The sequence below is a fragment of the Martes martes genome, assembly GCF_963455335.1.
Source record: "Martes martes genome assembly, chromosome: 13".
Taxonomy (NCBI): domain Eukaryota; kingdom Metazoa; phylum Chordata; class Mammalia; order Carnivora; family Mustelidae; genus Martes; species Martes martes.
In genome coordinates, this window is record NC_137901.1 from 18,448,606 (window position 1) to 18,466,921 (window position 18,316).

At 36.0% G+C, this 18,316-nt stretch overlaps 1 protein-coding gene across 1 annotated transcript in view; it reads right to left on the reverse strand.

Annotated features, from left to right (window-relative positions):
• The window catches only part of WDR7 (WD repeat domain 7), a 331,238-nt gene that overhangs the window by 139,256 nt on the left and 173,666 nt on the right, over window positions 1-18,316 (reverse strand). The window contains exon 20 of the mRNA XM_080821004.1: window positions 5,813-6,034. Coding sequence (XP_080677130.1) covers window positions 5,813-6,034 — 222 coding nt within the window. The remainder of the gene's footprint in view (window positions 1-5,812; window positions 6,035-18,316) is intronic.

Genomic DNA, 18,316 nt, shown 5'->3' on the forward strand with positions numbered 1-18,316 from the left:
ATTTGGCTAAAACTTAAATGCCAGGCACTTTTCTAGGTGCTTTGTATACACTCATTTACCTAACCCTCACAGTAACTCCCATGAGGAAGGTGCTATTATTATTCCCATTTTTTAGTTAAAGAAACTGAGCCACCAAGCATTTAAGGCTACACAGCTACTGAGTGGTAATGTCAAGATTCAACCCCAAGCAATCTGCGATAATAAAATTCCAATAAAACAGCTGAACTACTTAAAGAATTAGCTCTGAGAGTGATAGAAATGTCATTTATTCACTCAGATTAGTTCCCATTATCTCTTCCATTTTAAACATAAAGAAAATTATAATATATATTGTGCATTAAAGTAGTTTAATGACCAGAACTACCACAGAACACTCAATTTAAAATAACTAAAGGATTCCCTACTCTACTGGGTGTCTCTACTCTGGCTACACATGAAAATTACGTGTGTAGTTTTAAAAATCAAATGCCCCACCTCTTACTTTTTGAATAAGAACTCCAGGGTATGGCTCATTTTAAAACACTCTACATAAGATTTTAGTGCACAGGCAGAGCAAAGAATTGCTTTTCTAAACACAGAAGGTGTGCTGGCGATGCAAGACAAGTGGCATCTGAAATCAGGACTATTTCAAAGGTAAAATTCCACATGAGAAGTGGACGTAAAGAACATGAAATGCTGAGTCAGTGCAAAGAGAAGAATCAATGAATGAGGTGGACAGTGGAGTAAGAACATAGGAAGGCAGGCTTAGTTCCCAGTGTCAGGGAGTCTGGGCTAGCGATAGCAGGGAAAGCAAATACAAATGCAGCAGCTCACCAGCACAATCTGGTGTCTTGTTTGTGAGCAGTGAAAATACCCATTTTTGTCATTGTTTATCCTCGTAAATGGCATGATGCCTCCCACATCATTGTTGCTACTTTTATTCATTACGGGCAAATACCACTAGTTTTGTTATTAATTGCAATTCAGTGACTTTGTCCTAATCTTGCTGATAAAACATTTGAGATTTGGCATAACTTTCTTACCTTAAAATTTAGGAAATAAATCTCTTACTTGCTTATAACATAAGACAACTATGTGAAATGGTGAAAATGCCCTGGTTTCAAGTTGCAAAATAGGTGTTCAAGTCCGTCCATTTCCTCCCCTCCACAACTGAAGTACTCACTCTGTCCCCAAGCTCGTGGGAGTGTCAGTGGCTGACAAGTTACAGCTGAGTCTCTCTGTAGGATTTGTGCTAGGATGAGGACAGCTGTCTCATCCAACGTCACACCCCCTATCCAGGGCACCAGGGTGAATGAACAACATTCACTGGGGTGAATGAACCAGGGATATGAACAATACAGGGATATGAAGGCTAAACCCCTGGCCCCAATTCAAGGACAACAACTGTGAAGGGCCATCCCAGTTTCAGAGTTTCCTGGGATGAGCTGAAGCTTTCTAAGCAAATGAAATGCTATTCTAATGTTTCCCTCTGCCCAGTCCTGCTTCTTTCACTCCCTAAAAGTACTGATTCCAAGAATACTCCTGCACACAAATCTCAGAATCCATTGTCTAGGGAAATGACTCATGCTACTTGTCCAAAGTCAAAAAGTTAATGAGAGATCACAATGGGATCTACTATAGATGTGGCAGCATAATTCCATAATTATAAAATGAGGAAGAAGAGACCAAGTGAAAGAATGCACAGGGGTGCCTGGGTGGTACAGTTGGTTAAAGCATCCAACTCCTGATTTCGGCTCAGGTCACGATCTCAGGGTCATGAGATGGAGCCCCACATCGGATTCTGCACTCAGCCTGGAGTCTGCTTAAGAGTCTCTCCCTCTCTCTCTACCCCTCCCACTCATGCTGTCTTTCTAAAATAAACAAATCTCAAAAAAAAAAAAATGAATGAAGCAAAAGACCTACAGGCAATTTTATAAATGCTACCCCAAAATATCCTAACAGTGTCTCATTTGTGGATCAAAATAAAAATGAAGAGTGTTCTGTACTGAAGTTGAGTTGAAATGAGTGTCCATCCCTCCAAGAAGAGGAAAATGAGAAGGTCATGAAGGTGAATTTCCTGGGATGCTCTCTGTTTCACTTCAGAAGCAGAGGCTAGCTGGACTTTTTAAAAAGGGCTTTGAAGACAGAACAGTTCTGTCTTTTATTTTATACAAGAGGAAACTGCAACTCAGACCGAGGGTACACGGAAAGAGTAGCCTAGACCAGGCTTTTTAAATTTCCAGAGTCCTTCCTTCAGTTTTGTCTTCAATGTGTGATTTTGACATTTTATGTAAAGTGTACACTCCCACAAGAGATTCATATCTACTCAAATATAAGCATGAAATGCATTATAAAACTAAGCATGACTTTTGAATTAGGCATCAGTGTCACTCTTCCCTCCTACCAAGGTGGATAACAGGGAATTGGCTACATTATAAGTATTCACAGAACAGAATGGCTTTACAAGGAAGGTTAGAATTCACTATCTATACCTCTAGCTACATTAGCAATTAACTTTCATCAAATATTGTATCTTAATGGTCTTATCTCAAAAGGAGGATAACGATAATTATCTCATTCAATAGGATGCCAAAGAAACTAAATATTTAATGGTAGCAATGCATTCTAAATGCCACATAAACAAATAACACAGCAATACATATAGCAACTTCTAACAGGTTAACATTGTAGCAGGTTAATATTATATATAACTGATCAAAAAGAGCCCAAGAAAGGCACAAGTACATTCAGACACCTGACTGTTTCCAATCACAAGCAAGATTTAAACTGATAAATGTTTTAATTATTAAAATAAAATAGGGCAACCACAATAAATGAGGAAAATATTGAGAACATTTTACACATTTTAAACTGGTTCTAACAGGTACTGTATCATTTGTTTTTAATTTCTTTAAAAAAATTTTTCAAGTAGGCTCCATGACACAGGGCTCGAACTCATAACCCTGAGATCAAAACCTGAGCTAAGAACAAGAGTCGGACACTTAACTGAGCCACCCAGGGGCCCCATATCATTCATTTTAATTTTTATTATTTTACTTTTTAAAATCTTTTTTAAAGATTCATTTATTTATTTGAGAGAGAGCATGCGCATGCGTGGGGGTGGGGAGAGGGAGCGAGTAAATCCTCAAGCAGACTCCCTGCCAAGCACAGAGACTGATCATCCCAGGACCCCAAGATCATGACATGAGCTGAAATAAATCAAGAGTCTGACACCCAACTGACTGAGCCACCCAGGTGTCCCTCATTCATTTTTATCTACCATTTCTCACTGACTAGAAACCTCACAGAAATCTTTTATTTCAATAAAATAATCATAAATATTATTTAGTAAGAAGCATTAGCTTCTACCCTTCCCACATCTAGTTCTTTATCCAAAATGCTCAAGGAACTAACTTGGCTCTAAAACATTTAAATATTTTCAATGTTTGGGTAAATTTTATTTATCTTGCTTGGGAGAGCTAAGGTGGCATCATGCAAAAGTCTCTTCATGCAGCAAATCCCAGAGTATCCCTCCTGTCAGAAACAGGCTTTGGGATCTCTTTGTATGTAGTTCAGCTCCCTGTTTCCTAACAAACCCAAAGAGGAGAACACTGACACCCTACTATTTTCTCATCAATTCCCAAGGCTTCCTTGAAAAATTTCTATCTCTATGATGCCACAGCTTTTTTGATTCCTGCTTTTCTCCTAACCCATTTCCTCTTTTTCTAGTTATAGTAGATACAATTTGCAAGTAAAATTATTGCAGTTAAAAGAAAATTCATGAATATCAGAATGTATTTTTAATGGACGATGGATATCAAGTAATTATAGTAAATATTCTATTGAATATATTTATAAGAACAGTATTTTATTTTTAAATGTCAATATTCACACTACCCTCCAAATTACATCTTTTGCAAATGCTTAAACTTACTATTGAAAAGTTTTAGTTGTTAACATAAACACTTGCGAGGAATCAGACATTTCTTGATCCCCATTAGAGAGATGGTAAGCAAAAAAAAAAAAAAAAGAAAAAAGCCTGAAAGTTACCAGACTAAAAAGAGGCCAAAGTTTCATTAACCTCTAGTATTCTAACGTTGGGACTCCGCATAAGAAGCTACACACATAAATCTCTGGGGTCTACATTGACATAGAGAGGTGAGCCTTTTGTAGAGTGGGTGAGATTTGAGCAGGGTTTCATGCATGAAAAGCAGAAACCTGCAGAACCTAAGTAAAGATAAAGATGCTAGAGGTGAAGGGGCGGGGGGTGCCTGCAGAGGGCAGGCCTGCTTCGAAGGACAGCAGATGTACACATGTGGAAAATGCAAAGGGCATGGATTTTCAGGTCCGAAGAAGCTTGAGTTCAAGTTGAGATTTGACTACATTTTGACTGAGCTACTTCGAAGAAGTTTTCATTTCTTTTAAAGATCAAAGGAGGGGATAGAAAACTCTTCTTAAAGTATGCAGTAACAGCACAGGCAGTAAGCCCTTCCCAAGAAGGAGCCATTAACCAGTAGCAGTGTGCAGAATGGTCAAAGCCCCAGCTCTGGAACCAACAGACTGTGTTGAAACAAAAAACTGCCATTTCCAGAAGGTATCATCACAGCCAGGGTCACCACACCTCTCTGCGCCCAGTTAGCCTTATGTGTCAAATAGAGATAACCAAGCTGCCTACTTTATACGGTCATTATGAAGATTAAGTAAGTAAATCATGTTCAAAGAATCAGTTATTTATTCCTGTTGGTGGTGGCACTGTCATTACTACTCTCTGATTCTCAAATGTCAAATACGGATCAGGAGAATACCAACCACTAATACGTATTTGTGGTATTAAGAGTAAAAAAAGAGGAGCAAGGGTGGGGACAGGCAGCTAAATCTGTACAAGGGTTTTAATAATAAAAGGTAATATGGCTCCATGATTTCAAAGCAAAAGTATGTGACAATGAACCAGTGAAGTTTTCTGCTATTATAAGTAGCAAAGTAACATATATATCTTTTTCCCTTGATAAAAGGCCCCAAAATCCCAAAGCATGCTGCCATTTGTTCTCTAAGGAATACCTTGTGATATATTCAGTGGGACTACATTTGGTCCTTATAATAACACAATTTGTTGGAATTATTTTACAATATGGTAGGAATATTCTGACCTTAAAAGAAGTTCCAACACTGAAGTACCAAAAGATGTTATAAAATATCCTTAACCTGTTATTAACATACCAACTACAGAATACAAGGTAGTGGTACCACACAAGCACTTTGAACTCCAATTGTAACTAACCCACCCCTGCTCCTGACTTTTCTAACCACATTCAGGACATACTGCATAGTTTTATAGAAATTATTTTAGAAATTGTGTTTGGGTTAAAATCTTTTTCCTAGATTTTATTTATTTATTGACAGACAGAGGTCACAAGTAGACAGGGAGTCAGCAGAGAGAGAGGGGGGAGCAGGCTCCCTGCTGAGCAGAGAGCCCGATGTGGGGCTCTATCCCAGGATCCTGAGATCATGACCTGAGCCAAAGGCGGAGGCTTAATCCACTGAGCCACCCAGGAGTGCCCTGTTTAGGTTAAAATCTTGACCAAAATGTGTGAACACAAAGATTCAGAAATGTGTTTTTTAAGAAAAGCATCTCCAAGAAAACCATGTTTAAATTTTAAAAAGAAGTCTAAGTAACTACAACCAAAGGGTGATGTACCAAATGGATTATACTACTTCCCGACTTCATGTCAACATTCTGTGGAAGCTAAAACCCAGAATATGAATTTTCTGAGGTTTTGTTAATAAAAAATGTGTATTGAAACTAATAATCAGCACTAGGAATTTTGTAACTTACAAGTATGTCTGGCAAGTGAGTAGTTGGATCCACCACTAGTCAAGCCAAATCCCTCAGGAATTTGACTAGAGCTTCGAGGTCTGGTCAACAATTTAGGAGGTTCGATTTCAGCACCAAATTCAGCTCCTATTACGCCTAGTAGAACGATAGCAGTAGCTTGCTTCCGTCTTTCCTCATAAGATGTGGAAATCTTTTTCATTTGTGGGACACTTGATAAGCAACCTGTAAACCAAAACATAAGTTAAAAAATATCAATACACAAAAGACATATAATAATAAAAAAATTTCGAGATTACTCTTTCAGGAAGTAACAGTCTTTTCAACAAATGGCACTGAGGTGACTGGTTATCCACCTGCAAAAGAGTGAACTTAAGGCTTCCACCTTTCACTACACAAAAAATCAACCCAAACAGATTCACAGTACTAAAGGTAAGAGCCAAAACATAACAACTTGCAGAAGAAAACAAAGAGATGTACCTTCATGATCTTGGGGCAGGCAATGATTTCTAAGATACGATACGAAACGTACAAGTAATTTTATAATCTTCCTTAATTTGATTTCATCAATATTAAAAACTTTAACACTTAAAACAGAATCAAGAAAGTAAAAAGACAACACACAGACTCAAAAAAAATACTGTCAATTATATATCTGTAAAGTATTGTATCCAGAATAGATGAGGAACTCTTACAAGTTAATAATAAAAAAGTACAACTTTTAAAATGGGTAAACAATATTTTTAAATTTTTTATTTTTTAATTAACATATAATGTATTATTAGCCCCAAGGGTACAGGTCTGTGAATTGCCAGGTTTACACACTTCACAGCACTCACCATACCACATACCTTTCCCAGTGTCCATAACCCCACCACCCTCTCCTTACCCTCCTCCTCCTGGCAACCCTCAGTTTGTTCTGTGAGATTAAGAGTCTCTTATGGTTTGTCTCCCTCCCGATCCCATTTTGTTTCATTTATTCCTTTCCTACCCCCCAAACCCCCCACATTGCCTTTCAACTTCCTCATATCAGGGAGATCATATGATAATTGTCTTTCTCTGATTGACTTGTTTTGCTAAGCATAATACCCTCTAGTTCCAACCACATCATTGCAAATGGCAAGATTTCATTTCTTTTGATGGCTGCATAGTATTCAATTGTATATATACATACCATATCTTCTTTATCCATTCATCTGTTGATGGACATCTAGGTTCTTTCCATAGTTTGGCTATTGCGGACATTGCTGCTATAAACGTTTGGGTGCACGTGCCCCTTCGGATCACTACGTTTGTATCTTTAGGGTAAACACCCAGGAGTGCAATTGCTGGGTCGTAGGGTAGCTCTATTGTCAACTTTTTGAGGAACTTCCAAGCTGTTTTCCAGAGTGGCTGCACCAGCTTGCATTCCCACCAACAGTGTAGGAGCATTCCCCTTTCTCCGCATCCTCGCTAGCATCTGTCATTTCCTGACTTGTTAATTTTAGCCATTCTGACTGGTGTAAGGTGGTATCTCATTGTGGTTCTGATTTGTATTTCCCTGATGCCCAATGATGTGGAGCACTTTTTCATGTGTCTGTTGGCCATCTGGATGTCTTCTTTGCAGAAATGTCTGTTCATGTCCCCTGCCCATTTCTTGATTGGATTATTTGTTCTTTGGGTGTTGAGTTTGAGAAGTTCTTTAATAGATTTTGGATACTAGCCCTTTATCTGATATGTCGTTTGCAAATATCTTCTCTCATTCTGTCAGTTGTCTTTTGGATTTGTTAACTGTTTCCTTTGCTGTGCCAAAGCTTTTGATCTTGATGAAGTCAAAATGGGTAAACAATTTGAACAGATATTTGATATACAATGATACACGAATGTCCAATATGCATAACGAAAATGCTCAACATCACTGGTCTTTAGAAAAATGTAAATCAGAACCATAATGAGATACCACTTTGCATCCACTAGAATGGCTGCAATAAAAGGGATTATAAAATGTACTATCAAGTATGAACAGAAAATGATTGCTTTGCAGGTAGAAATGTAAAAAGGTACAACTACTTTAGAAAACAGTTTGGCAGTTACTCAGTTTGGCTTTCTATTTCTTCTTGAGTCATTTCTGACAGCTTGCAGTTTTATAGGAATTACCTATTTAATTTGAACTTTTAAATTTATGGATCTGAGATTATTTGCAGTATTCTCTATGATGAAAATATTTCAAATGTATCATTCCTTCTAAGTATTTTTTGTGCCTTCTCTAATATTACTTATTATGCTTTTCTTGATCAATTTTGCTAGAAATAAATATTTTAATAGATTTTCAAAAAATACTTTGTTGGGGCACCTGGGTGGCTCAGTCAGTTGAGCATCCAACTCTCGGTTTCAGCTCAGGTCATGATCTCTGGGTGATGAGACACAGGTCAGGCTCCACGCTCACTGGGGAGTCTGCCTGAGATTTTCTCTCCCTCTACCCACATATGACATCCCCAACTTACACACACTTTCTCTAAAATAAAAAAAAAAAAAATTTAAATACTCTGGTTTTGATCTTATTTCATTTATTTCTACTTTACCAACTTCTGTTATTTTTATTATTTCTCCTTCTACTTTATATTTTCTACCAGTTCTTTTTGTTTCTAGGTTTTATTTATTTACTTATTTTTAAGTAAACTCTACAACCAACAGCCTTGAACTGACAACTCCGAGATCAAGAGTCAACACACTCCACCCACTAAGCCATCTGAGCACCCTTGTTTTATTTCCAGGTACTCAGGATAAACACAACTCACTTATTTTCATAACCTATTAGGATTTACGTTGCCAGTCACAGAGTTAAAATCCCTTTTCCTCTCCTTTAATAAATGACTTCAATTTTAACTAAGTAGTGATATACTCACATCCTTTCAGGTTCCTCTCAAGAAATGGCAAAGCCATAGCCTAGCTCCTGGCTTCAAGCTTTACTCATAATGTATTTTAAGTCCTCTTTAGCTCACAGGAGTCAGAAGCCTGCTTCTGGAAAGGAGCTAAGGATTTCAGCCCAGATCTTTTCTATTTTATTACTTATCCATAGAGATATCTATCCTTTTGGAGAGCAGTTATGTCTCTTTGGTTTTCTGTTTGTATATTTTATCCATCATGGCTATAGATTTGGTACAGAGAAATTTAAAAAGTGAACTTTGGGAGACATCTTCATTGGAGATCAGCTTCCTCCTCTGTCTAGTCATCCAACCCGTTTTTCTGGTCCCTTTCAGTACTTTGTCTCTATATTAATTAAATCAATACAGCAAAGGGCCCTCAGAGCTCAGTGTGCCAACTAAAGAATTAGCAGCGGGAACCTCTGAATGCTTTTAGATGTTTTATTTTATTTTGTCTCTTCATTTACTTTGTCATGCTATCCTAACTGGAGGTAAGGCAAGGCAATGACTTACCTCCTAACTGGAGGTAAGGCAAGAGGCTACAGGAGTACCACCAAATCAAAAGAGACTTTTGCAGGGCAAGCTGAAAACTTTTAACTTTTGGCTAATCATAAGGTGTTGAATAATTTTGTATAAGGTGGGGATATCAGATTTATTCACTGTTAGAAACATCACGATAGTGGCAGTAGGAAGGCAGATTATGAGGTAAAACAAGAAGTGTCCAGAAGAACCAAAAGGAGACTTCTGCAATGATCAGGTGAAAAACAGTAAGTACAAGTGGTGGTAGAAATTCATTCATTCTGACATCAGTTATTCGGTCTCAATATAAGAACTAAAGATCTGGTGTGCTCATGGCATTACACTGGACATGAAAAGAGATGTGAAAAGCAAGTTCACTGTCTTCTTTGAACTTAAAGGCTACTAAGTAAGAATCAGAAATAGGTTACAGAATCAATGAGAACATTATGAACTGAGAGAACACTATGTTTAAGAACCTAAAGCGTGAGGTAATTTGTTGACTTCTATTTCAAGGAGAAGTAATTGGGTTGGAAGCCCATGAGCCAAGAGGAAGACAGACAACAGGCAAGGGAGGCAGGCAAGGGCCAGACCACAGATGGCACCATAGATCCTATTCACATTTCAATTCTTATCCTATAAAACATGAGAAGATACTCAAGGTAGGATTTAAGCCACAGAGTGATATAATTAGATTTAAGGGTTCAGAAGGATATCCTAAAAATCAAAGTGAGAGATTAAGACTGGTTTGGTCTTGGGATGTTAACTAAGAGAGGCAGAGAATAGGGTATCTTTAAGATCGATGGTGATTTTGCATGACACGCTCTAAGTTTTTTGAAAAATCTAAATTAAGTAAAACAACAAAAGAAATTAAGACAAAATCAGAACAAAAAGTAAAGCAGTAAAAATTAGTAATAATTTCAGCAAAAGCTAACTAAAACAAGAGTATAACAAAGCAAAAGAAACCCTTTCAAAATAAGTAGGTAGGTATGGCCTTTCTAGAAGCTTTAAAAAAAAAAAAACAAACCTAGAGTGCAAAGCTTTTTAGTATAAACTTTAAATTGCATTCATTTAGCTGTGCTGAAAAGCAGAAGGGATGTGTGCAAGCAGACCTAGTTGAGCCTAAGAAAAGGAAACGGCAGGATATTACAAAGAATAGTTGGAAAGCAATAATTGTGTAAGAAAATGGACTTAAAGGACTTCAAAAAAACTAAGAAAACTAAGATGGTGACATCAAAGACCGGTTACTGTTTATTTGGAAAATAAGAAAAATTTGGTTCAACTGAGTAAAAAAAAAAGGAAAGATTTTGTTGTTGCTACAGTATTTTAGCTTCTGCACGTCATACTTTGTTTTAAAAAAAAGTTCTGAAAATTTGCCATTAGTTTTCATGCAGTGTATAGAAGACAAAATCCAAAATGAGCCCACAGAGAATACAATGATCTTTAAAAATATTTGTAATTCTTTCATATAAAATTTTCGTTATTATTCATTTCCCTAATTTATTTTCTCATAGTATATTTCAAGCCACTTGCAGGCTGCTTTACAAGGATATTCGTCCAATGTTAACAAAACAACTTTATCACTTCCAAGGTCATGATGTTTTATTTCACGAATTCACATTTTTTATAAAAAGCCTCAATTAAAATGTTCAAAAATATTTAAGTAACATTCAGAAATATCTTCTAATCAGATACCAGAGTATGCAGGTCTCTCTCTTCATTTTTTTTTTTTTTAAGTTTTTTAAAGGTAAAGAAACGGTAGTGAGAGTCTTGGTGTATATGTGCAATGACAGATTCCAAGTATGCAACTGATCTGTCATAGTTCTAATACAAAAGTGGGGGAGAAATCTAAAAGCTTAGCCATACTAAGAAGAAACAAAATCAATAACCACTGCCTCTGTGTTTAGGAGGATGAAAAAGAACCCAAATTCTAGAGAAAGTGATATTTAACAGATTGATCATCGGTATCTTGGTGCATGCATTTAAAACCAACTTCATTTGAGTACAGGAACACACAGGAGCGAGAGCTCCGCGCCACCACATCTAGATTCACGCAGCATATATTTCACTCTTTCCATAGTGGTCTGGAAACAGGAAGCAAATCAAGCTCCCCTCCCCCCATGTCTCAGCAAGAGCATGCTCCATAACAATAGTTCAAAGGAAAGCTCTATTCTGCAGTTGCACTGATTGTTCTGTCAGCTGACCTCTGCAGAAGGGAATTGCTAACCGCTGCCTTGCTCCTTAGCTGACAAATGAATGATCGCGGCTCCATCTATTTTCACTATGGCTGCCTCTAGCCCAGGTGCTCAGACAGAGAGCCCGGTGTGACATCTTAGATCAAGATGAATTGGCACAAACTCCTGATCCAAGATTGTTTTATACCATTTAATTTAGTTTCTTCCCCTGCTTGGATGAGCACAGCTCTGGTTATGGATTTCTATTCTAATGTACTGAAGCAGGCCCTGAAAGAAGCCAATGAAGCAGCTGCTGGAGCAAGGGACTGCAGGGATACTGATCAATAGGCAAGGCATTGACCCCAGCCGTTCAGCCTGTGCAACGGCCACTGCTTGAAGGGGGAGGGGGGCCCAGAAGCACACATGGGCTGCTTCCAGTAGGAAATTAAACAACAGGGGCATTTGGAGAACCCCGCCTCCACCCTGGTCCCCCACCTTCCCTATGTTCCTTTTGTTTAATTACCTCAATCTTGTCTTAACTCCCACTTCTCGGGAAGGAATTAAGACTTTAGGGAAGTTTTAATAATGTCCTTTAAAACAGCCCTTTGTAAATTGTATCCTGAAGCTAATAGAAAGAATCATAACAGGTGCTCTCTGCTAAGTGGCCAAAATATGAAATCTTAATTAGCTGTCAAGCACATCACTTGGCGTAATTTAAAGTTTGGCATGTGCACAGGCTCATAAGAACACTGTCCAGCTGGCTATTAATACCACTGATGCTGAAATTCTATGGCATGTAATTTTTATCAGTACTCAGATCTGAAAATATGATAGCTCTTTGTTAACAAGGAAAGAAGAGCAAGAAAAGGATCTCCTAAAAAGAGACACTGACTGATTAGTGATTGCATAAGGTACAGATGCCCATCCCCACTACTATTCCAACAGTAACACACAGCAATTTCTGATTCTTTAATTTTTCAGATTTGAGAATATTTAAAATCATTGGCTTTGCTTGGGTTTGCTCTTAAATAATACAAGACATGCGCAATTAGCTGCAATGTCTTCCTCTAAAAAAAAGTGACAACCAAATGGGAGATTTTGAGATATTAAAAATAAAATAATTCTGTAAAAGTAGACCTTTCTACAGTTTCATTTGTCTCATGAAAATTTGGTGTTTTTTCACAGAGACATGCCTCCATTTAATCATGCTAACGGGTGACATGGAGATCCATTTTCTTGACAGGACGGTTGATCACCCTATCACAGTAAGAAAATTAATACCTTCGACTAGCCCTGTGTGGAGAACAGAGGCTGCATGCAGTGGGAAAAGACATAAATGTCCTACATTTTAAGTTGCAAATAGAACACTTGTTTTGTGTTAAAATAATATGCTTCTTCATTATTCGGTTTCTTTAAACAAAATATGAGCCTTTGATTTTTATTAAAACACCCATTTAATTCATACAGTGTTCCTCAAAAGTACATAATTGTCTTTAGATTTAGCATAATTGACTCTAGATTTACAGGAACAGGAGTAAACACTTTACTTACAGCTTAACTAGAACACAGGTAAAATATTTGAGAAGTTTAAGCTATTTAAAGGGCTGTGAGATATTGATTGCCTCATTTAAAAAGCAGTCAGAGAGTGCAACCAAGAGGTCAAGATAAATTTAACAGTTTGAAGCACTTTACTAAATAACTCTAAAGATCATGTTAATTGGCTTTGTGCAGTTCCAGGGTAAAATTAATTTTATCCTAGCTTACAATAAAAGGATTAAAAGACATATTAAGTTCTTCAGTTTTAACTGGAATAGGAATCAATGGATTTGAATTAAGGCTAACGGCAGTTTTATGAGAGATGGACTACCAGCAGATACTTCATATCTGCGATTAGCCATATATTGATGGAGCTCTGTTACTGTATTAGGTATTAAGCCTTAGATAAGAAGATATTACCAATTTACTACTCTGAGAATATACTGTAAGAATGGTGAGATTCGACCTGGAAAAACCGTTATCAAAAATGTGATTCTTTGTTTAGGATAGAGTATCAGAATGATTCCCATGGATGGCTTACGTATGTCTGATATGTAAAATTCTAGGAAAAATTAATGAAGTAATATGTTTCAGTTCAAGCATAATTCACTTTACAATCATGACTATACTGAAAACTGTATCACAAACATATAATTAGGGTTTTTTTTGAATCAAACATTACATTCAGACTAGTTTATAGCATGTTAATTTTCTGCCAGAAATTTATGCCATATGATACAGTTCAAGTGACATTCACAATGATATCAATGTTTTCTAAATCTGGTGTAAATTTCAATATATTCTAAAACGTCCCTTTAGAAATTCAGAAATATTATTCATGATAAATGAGAATAAAATTTTAAACATTTTTCTTCACTTTTTCAGTATTTAATCTATTTTAGAATCATATATATAGAAAAATAAATTGCTATTACTATGTACTGCCTTGGAAAGCAATAAAAATTGTATTCAGTTAGGTTATGTATCTTATATATTAATGAATAACTGACTTTGTAGGATTCTATTGGAATGAACAGAAAAGAATAGGTTGCAGTATCTTACAGCAGAAACCTAAAGGGCGGCATATAGAGACTACTTAAAATAATAAGTTGGATTAAGCTAGAAAGTAGTCCCTATTATGGTTCTTTACAACTTTGTTTTATTTGCCATAAAGCATATTCACTAACAGTACATTTTGATTAATTATGAAAAAACAAAGGAAATTTAATAGACTGAACTTTGTTAATATTGGCAATCTTGAGGACAGAGAAACTTCCAGAATTAGGACATGATTTATTTTTATAAATTTTGTAGACAGTTAGAATAGTCTTAACATATGTATATTCAAAGCTCTTATAAAGGTTAGTCAATAAAAGTACAAAAGATTTTTATTTTCAGACTGGTGAAATATTTTTTCAAGTTTTCACTTTTACCTACTTCTCTTTTCTCAGCCCCAAGGATACTTTATTTTTTTTTTTAAAGATTTTATTTATTTATTTGACAGACAGAGATCACAAGTAGAGAGGCAGGCAGAGAGGGAGAGAGGAGGAAGCAGGCTCCCCGCCGAGCAGAGCCCGATGCGGGGCTCGATCCCAGGACCCTGAGATCATGACCTGAGCCGAAGGCAGAGGCTTTAAACCACTGAGCCACCCAGGCGCCCCCCCCCGCCCCCAAGGATACTTTAAATGTGATGTGGCATTATCAACTGATACCATGAAAACACATAAGATTGTAGATTAAGATGAGTTTACAGTGATGGTGAAATATGTCCCATCAAAATATATTTTAATACATTTCTGAACATAAACAGAAGTATCTAAAAGAAAACTAGATCTTCAAAAGCAAGCTGAGTTCAAATTGTTTTTTAGATGTACTTTAAACAAAGTAACTTCAACTATTAACTTCAACTATTATTGAAATTGATAAACATGGTTGCCTAATGGAATATTAATTTATTTTTAAGATATGCCTTTATAATTATCATTGTATGGTGCTAATCAAATATACTGGTTTTGCATACACATACACACATTATGAATATATAATTATATACATGCATATAAGTATATAATAGTCTCAGTGTACCAAGACATTAAATTTTAAATCTAAGTGAGCTAGAATTGTATTTTTGAGATATTAAAATGTGTTGTCTATGTTTTAGAATCATAATGAGAAAAATGAACCTGAGTGGGGTTTCCACAGTGTAAACTGTTTCCACATATATTTGGCCTGAACATTTTCTACTACTTGATATTCTTAGAGTTGCTTAAGATTGATAAAGTACAATGCCATAAAGATGTCAACTTTTAACCAGATAGGTAACCGTAATCTTCCAAGAAAGTTTAACAATTGGGGGGGGGGGCGCATGGAGAGACTCTTTAAGCCAAAATCTTCTCCTATTAATACATTGTACACTTTAGAAATAATTTGTTTTTGAGAGAATTTAAATTGCTATAGTATTCTACTAATTAAATTTCAGTTATTCATTATATCCCAATTCTTAGTCAAATACTTTAAAGGAGAATTTGTTAAATGAGAAAACAAAAAGGCATAGATTGGTGACAACCCAGAGTGTGAACAGAGGCTCAAAGACTTCATTCTCTTGGTGGTGAATCTGGGTTTCATAAGCTCACAAGGAGAAATCTGTGGTTCTACACCACTGTAAAGGAAATGAAGTTCCTTTTCTTCAGCCAAGTGCTTTTATATGAATATTGCACACTATTTTCATTTGTTGGCACAACTTAGAGCACTGCAAAACCTGCAATTTTCACATAATAAGGCAAATAAATTTCAACGATATGGAAAAAAGTTAAAACTGTAGATGGTTAAATGGCCAACATGTATATTTCTGCCTGTGCACCGTAAGTGAATAAAATGTGCAAGTTTTCTGAATCTTCCAATCTACCTCTTTGGCAAAAAAGATGAACTGATTAAAAATGACAATCATGGGGCACTTGAACATTTACCTACAAACTTTCACATGATTACCAAAGCAGGTGTGTGTCCCAGAATACTTTTAGTATCCACCTCTCTTACCAACTAGGTTTCCTCCATTGCATTAAAAACATTTTAGTTTACTTTTTGACCCATCTATTAGTGTTTTCCTCCCACCTACTGGGGTGGGAGGTAGGGAAGCTGCTCCCCAAATCTATGAGGCTTTCTCTGTTTTTGTTGCTGCTACACTGTTCCCTCCCCACCACCCTCAAAGCTGAAGTAAACAAACATGCTCTTCATTTGTATGTATGCACGATAGCCCCCTGCTGGAACACAACAGGTGCTGCAAACACGTATCTCCTGCTACTCCTGCTGATTAAGCCATTTTAAAATAATGCCTCTTGCACATATATGTATTATGTGTATGTTCATTTGACAAAATACAACAACTCCATCTTCCACAAAATCAGACAAAAGCAGAATAAATGAACGCTCCAAATTGATTTTCTTTTTCAAAGGAAAGTTAAAATAATCACAATCACATTATTTGGGGGTATGTTGATTATTTTGATAAGTAGAAACCTTGAGCTTTGAAAGCAACTTGTACTTTCAAGTAATTCTTGTAACAATTTCTTATTCTTCACACAGACAAGTTCTATATCTGTTGCCCCACAATCTGCATTATCTTATCCCCCTGCCTCCATTCTCTATTGAAACGTCAACAAGTCAATTTGTTTTTACTTTTAGTGCAAACGCTCTCAGTGTGAAAGAAAACTGAGATTCAAAAAATTCCAGAGATCTACAATATCTATGTAGTCAGAAATCTTGAGTTAGTAATTACCAAGAATAATGTTCAATTGTAGGTTCACTTTACCTTTCAAAGGTGAATCTGAGATAACATGTCAAGTTTTAAAAACTACAAATGGTAACATTAAGAAGACCATTATTAGCTTTTTCATGAAGAAAGAAATATTTTAGAAACAGTGGTTAGTGGCTTATAAAGTTAGACATCTGAAAACACGGCAAATCATTCTCATAAATTCACATACAGTTAATGTTCAGAAAAAGACACTTTCTGCAACGCAATTCACCTATAAAAATGCTGGAGTAGACATGATGTGTTTCTGTAAAAGATCAAATGGGACACATGAGACTTAATATTTGGGGCGCTGTTAGGGTCTATCGTACAACAATTTCACACCTGCGCATTATGGCACAGTGAGAAATAGATTGTTACACCTGAGGTCATTGGTATGCATAAATGACAAACCATTTATTAGATTGGCTTAAAAACTATTTCACCTAGGTTAATTATCTTTATCAACTTGGTAATACAAAACCAGATCAAAGGGGATAATTGCCTTGTTCTACCTTTGAGAAGTTAACAAGTACATCTCATTCATAAAAAGTATTTGTAGTATTCATTTTTCTGAATTATTGTACATTTGGTCACAATAATGAAACAATGCCATATAACCAAAAGTTACAATTTTTAAAAGGTTTGCTTGTCATAAATTGAAACCTCTAAGGTATTTCTTGCTTTTATTTTTCTTAGGAGATTATAATGTTATCTCTGATTTTAAAAAGATCACCTTTTATTTTTTTCCTTTGGTTTTCTTCACTATAGGTGAGTTGTTAAGTAGAAATAATGGAGCATAGTCAGGGGCAACATAATGCCGATATTGTGGAAATTAATGGCAAGACCTTTGAAGTAATAGCAGATCTGGGAAAAGTTGTGGTGGTTAAGCCCCAAACCAAGTTTTATAGCAAAGATTTTAACACAGTTGACAGCTAGCAGAAATACATAGGATTTATCTTTTTTAATGCATCCTATCAGTTATTAAAACAATATGGAATAAACTATCGTACAATTCCCAAGAACTAAATAAATTAAAAAAATAAGGAAAAATATTTTTAAATTTAAAGGAGAAATAAAACGGGAAAAGAAATTTAAAAGAAATAAAAGGGTCATAGACAACTTTGACTTTTAATTTACTAATCACATTAACAGATGACCAGGAAAGTAAAGCTTTGAAAAAGAACAAGACAAATAAGTGAAAGCAGACTAAGCATTTGTGTTAAAAGTCTAAAAGTCAATGACAAAATAAACCACAGCCTCAAACTGTTAAGGGTACACTCATTACTGGCCCAGAACCTATAGAAAAAGTAGCCCATTTATACAGCCTAAGGAATATGCACATGTATAAAAGACATTTTGGCCCATTTTTCAAAGAGATTTCTAAGTAGCTCCAGAGAGCTTAAAGACATCGAAAGCTTAAATTTATTAGACAGCTAAACAGGATTGCCATTTCTGATCTTGTTATGTATTCAGGCTTTTATCATTTTTAAGCCACATGTAGACAGAAAATTATGTGCCTTTGAAATTATAATAGATTATTTAAAAATTATTTTACATCTCATTTTACGAAGAAGGTAACTAGCCT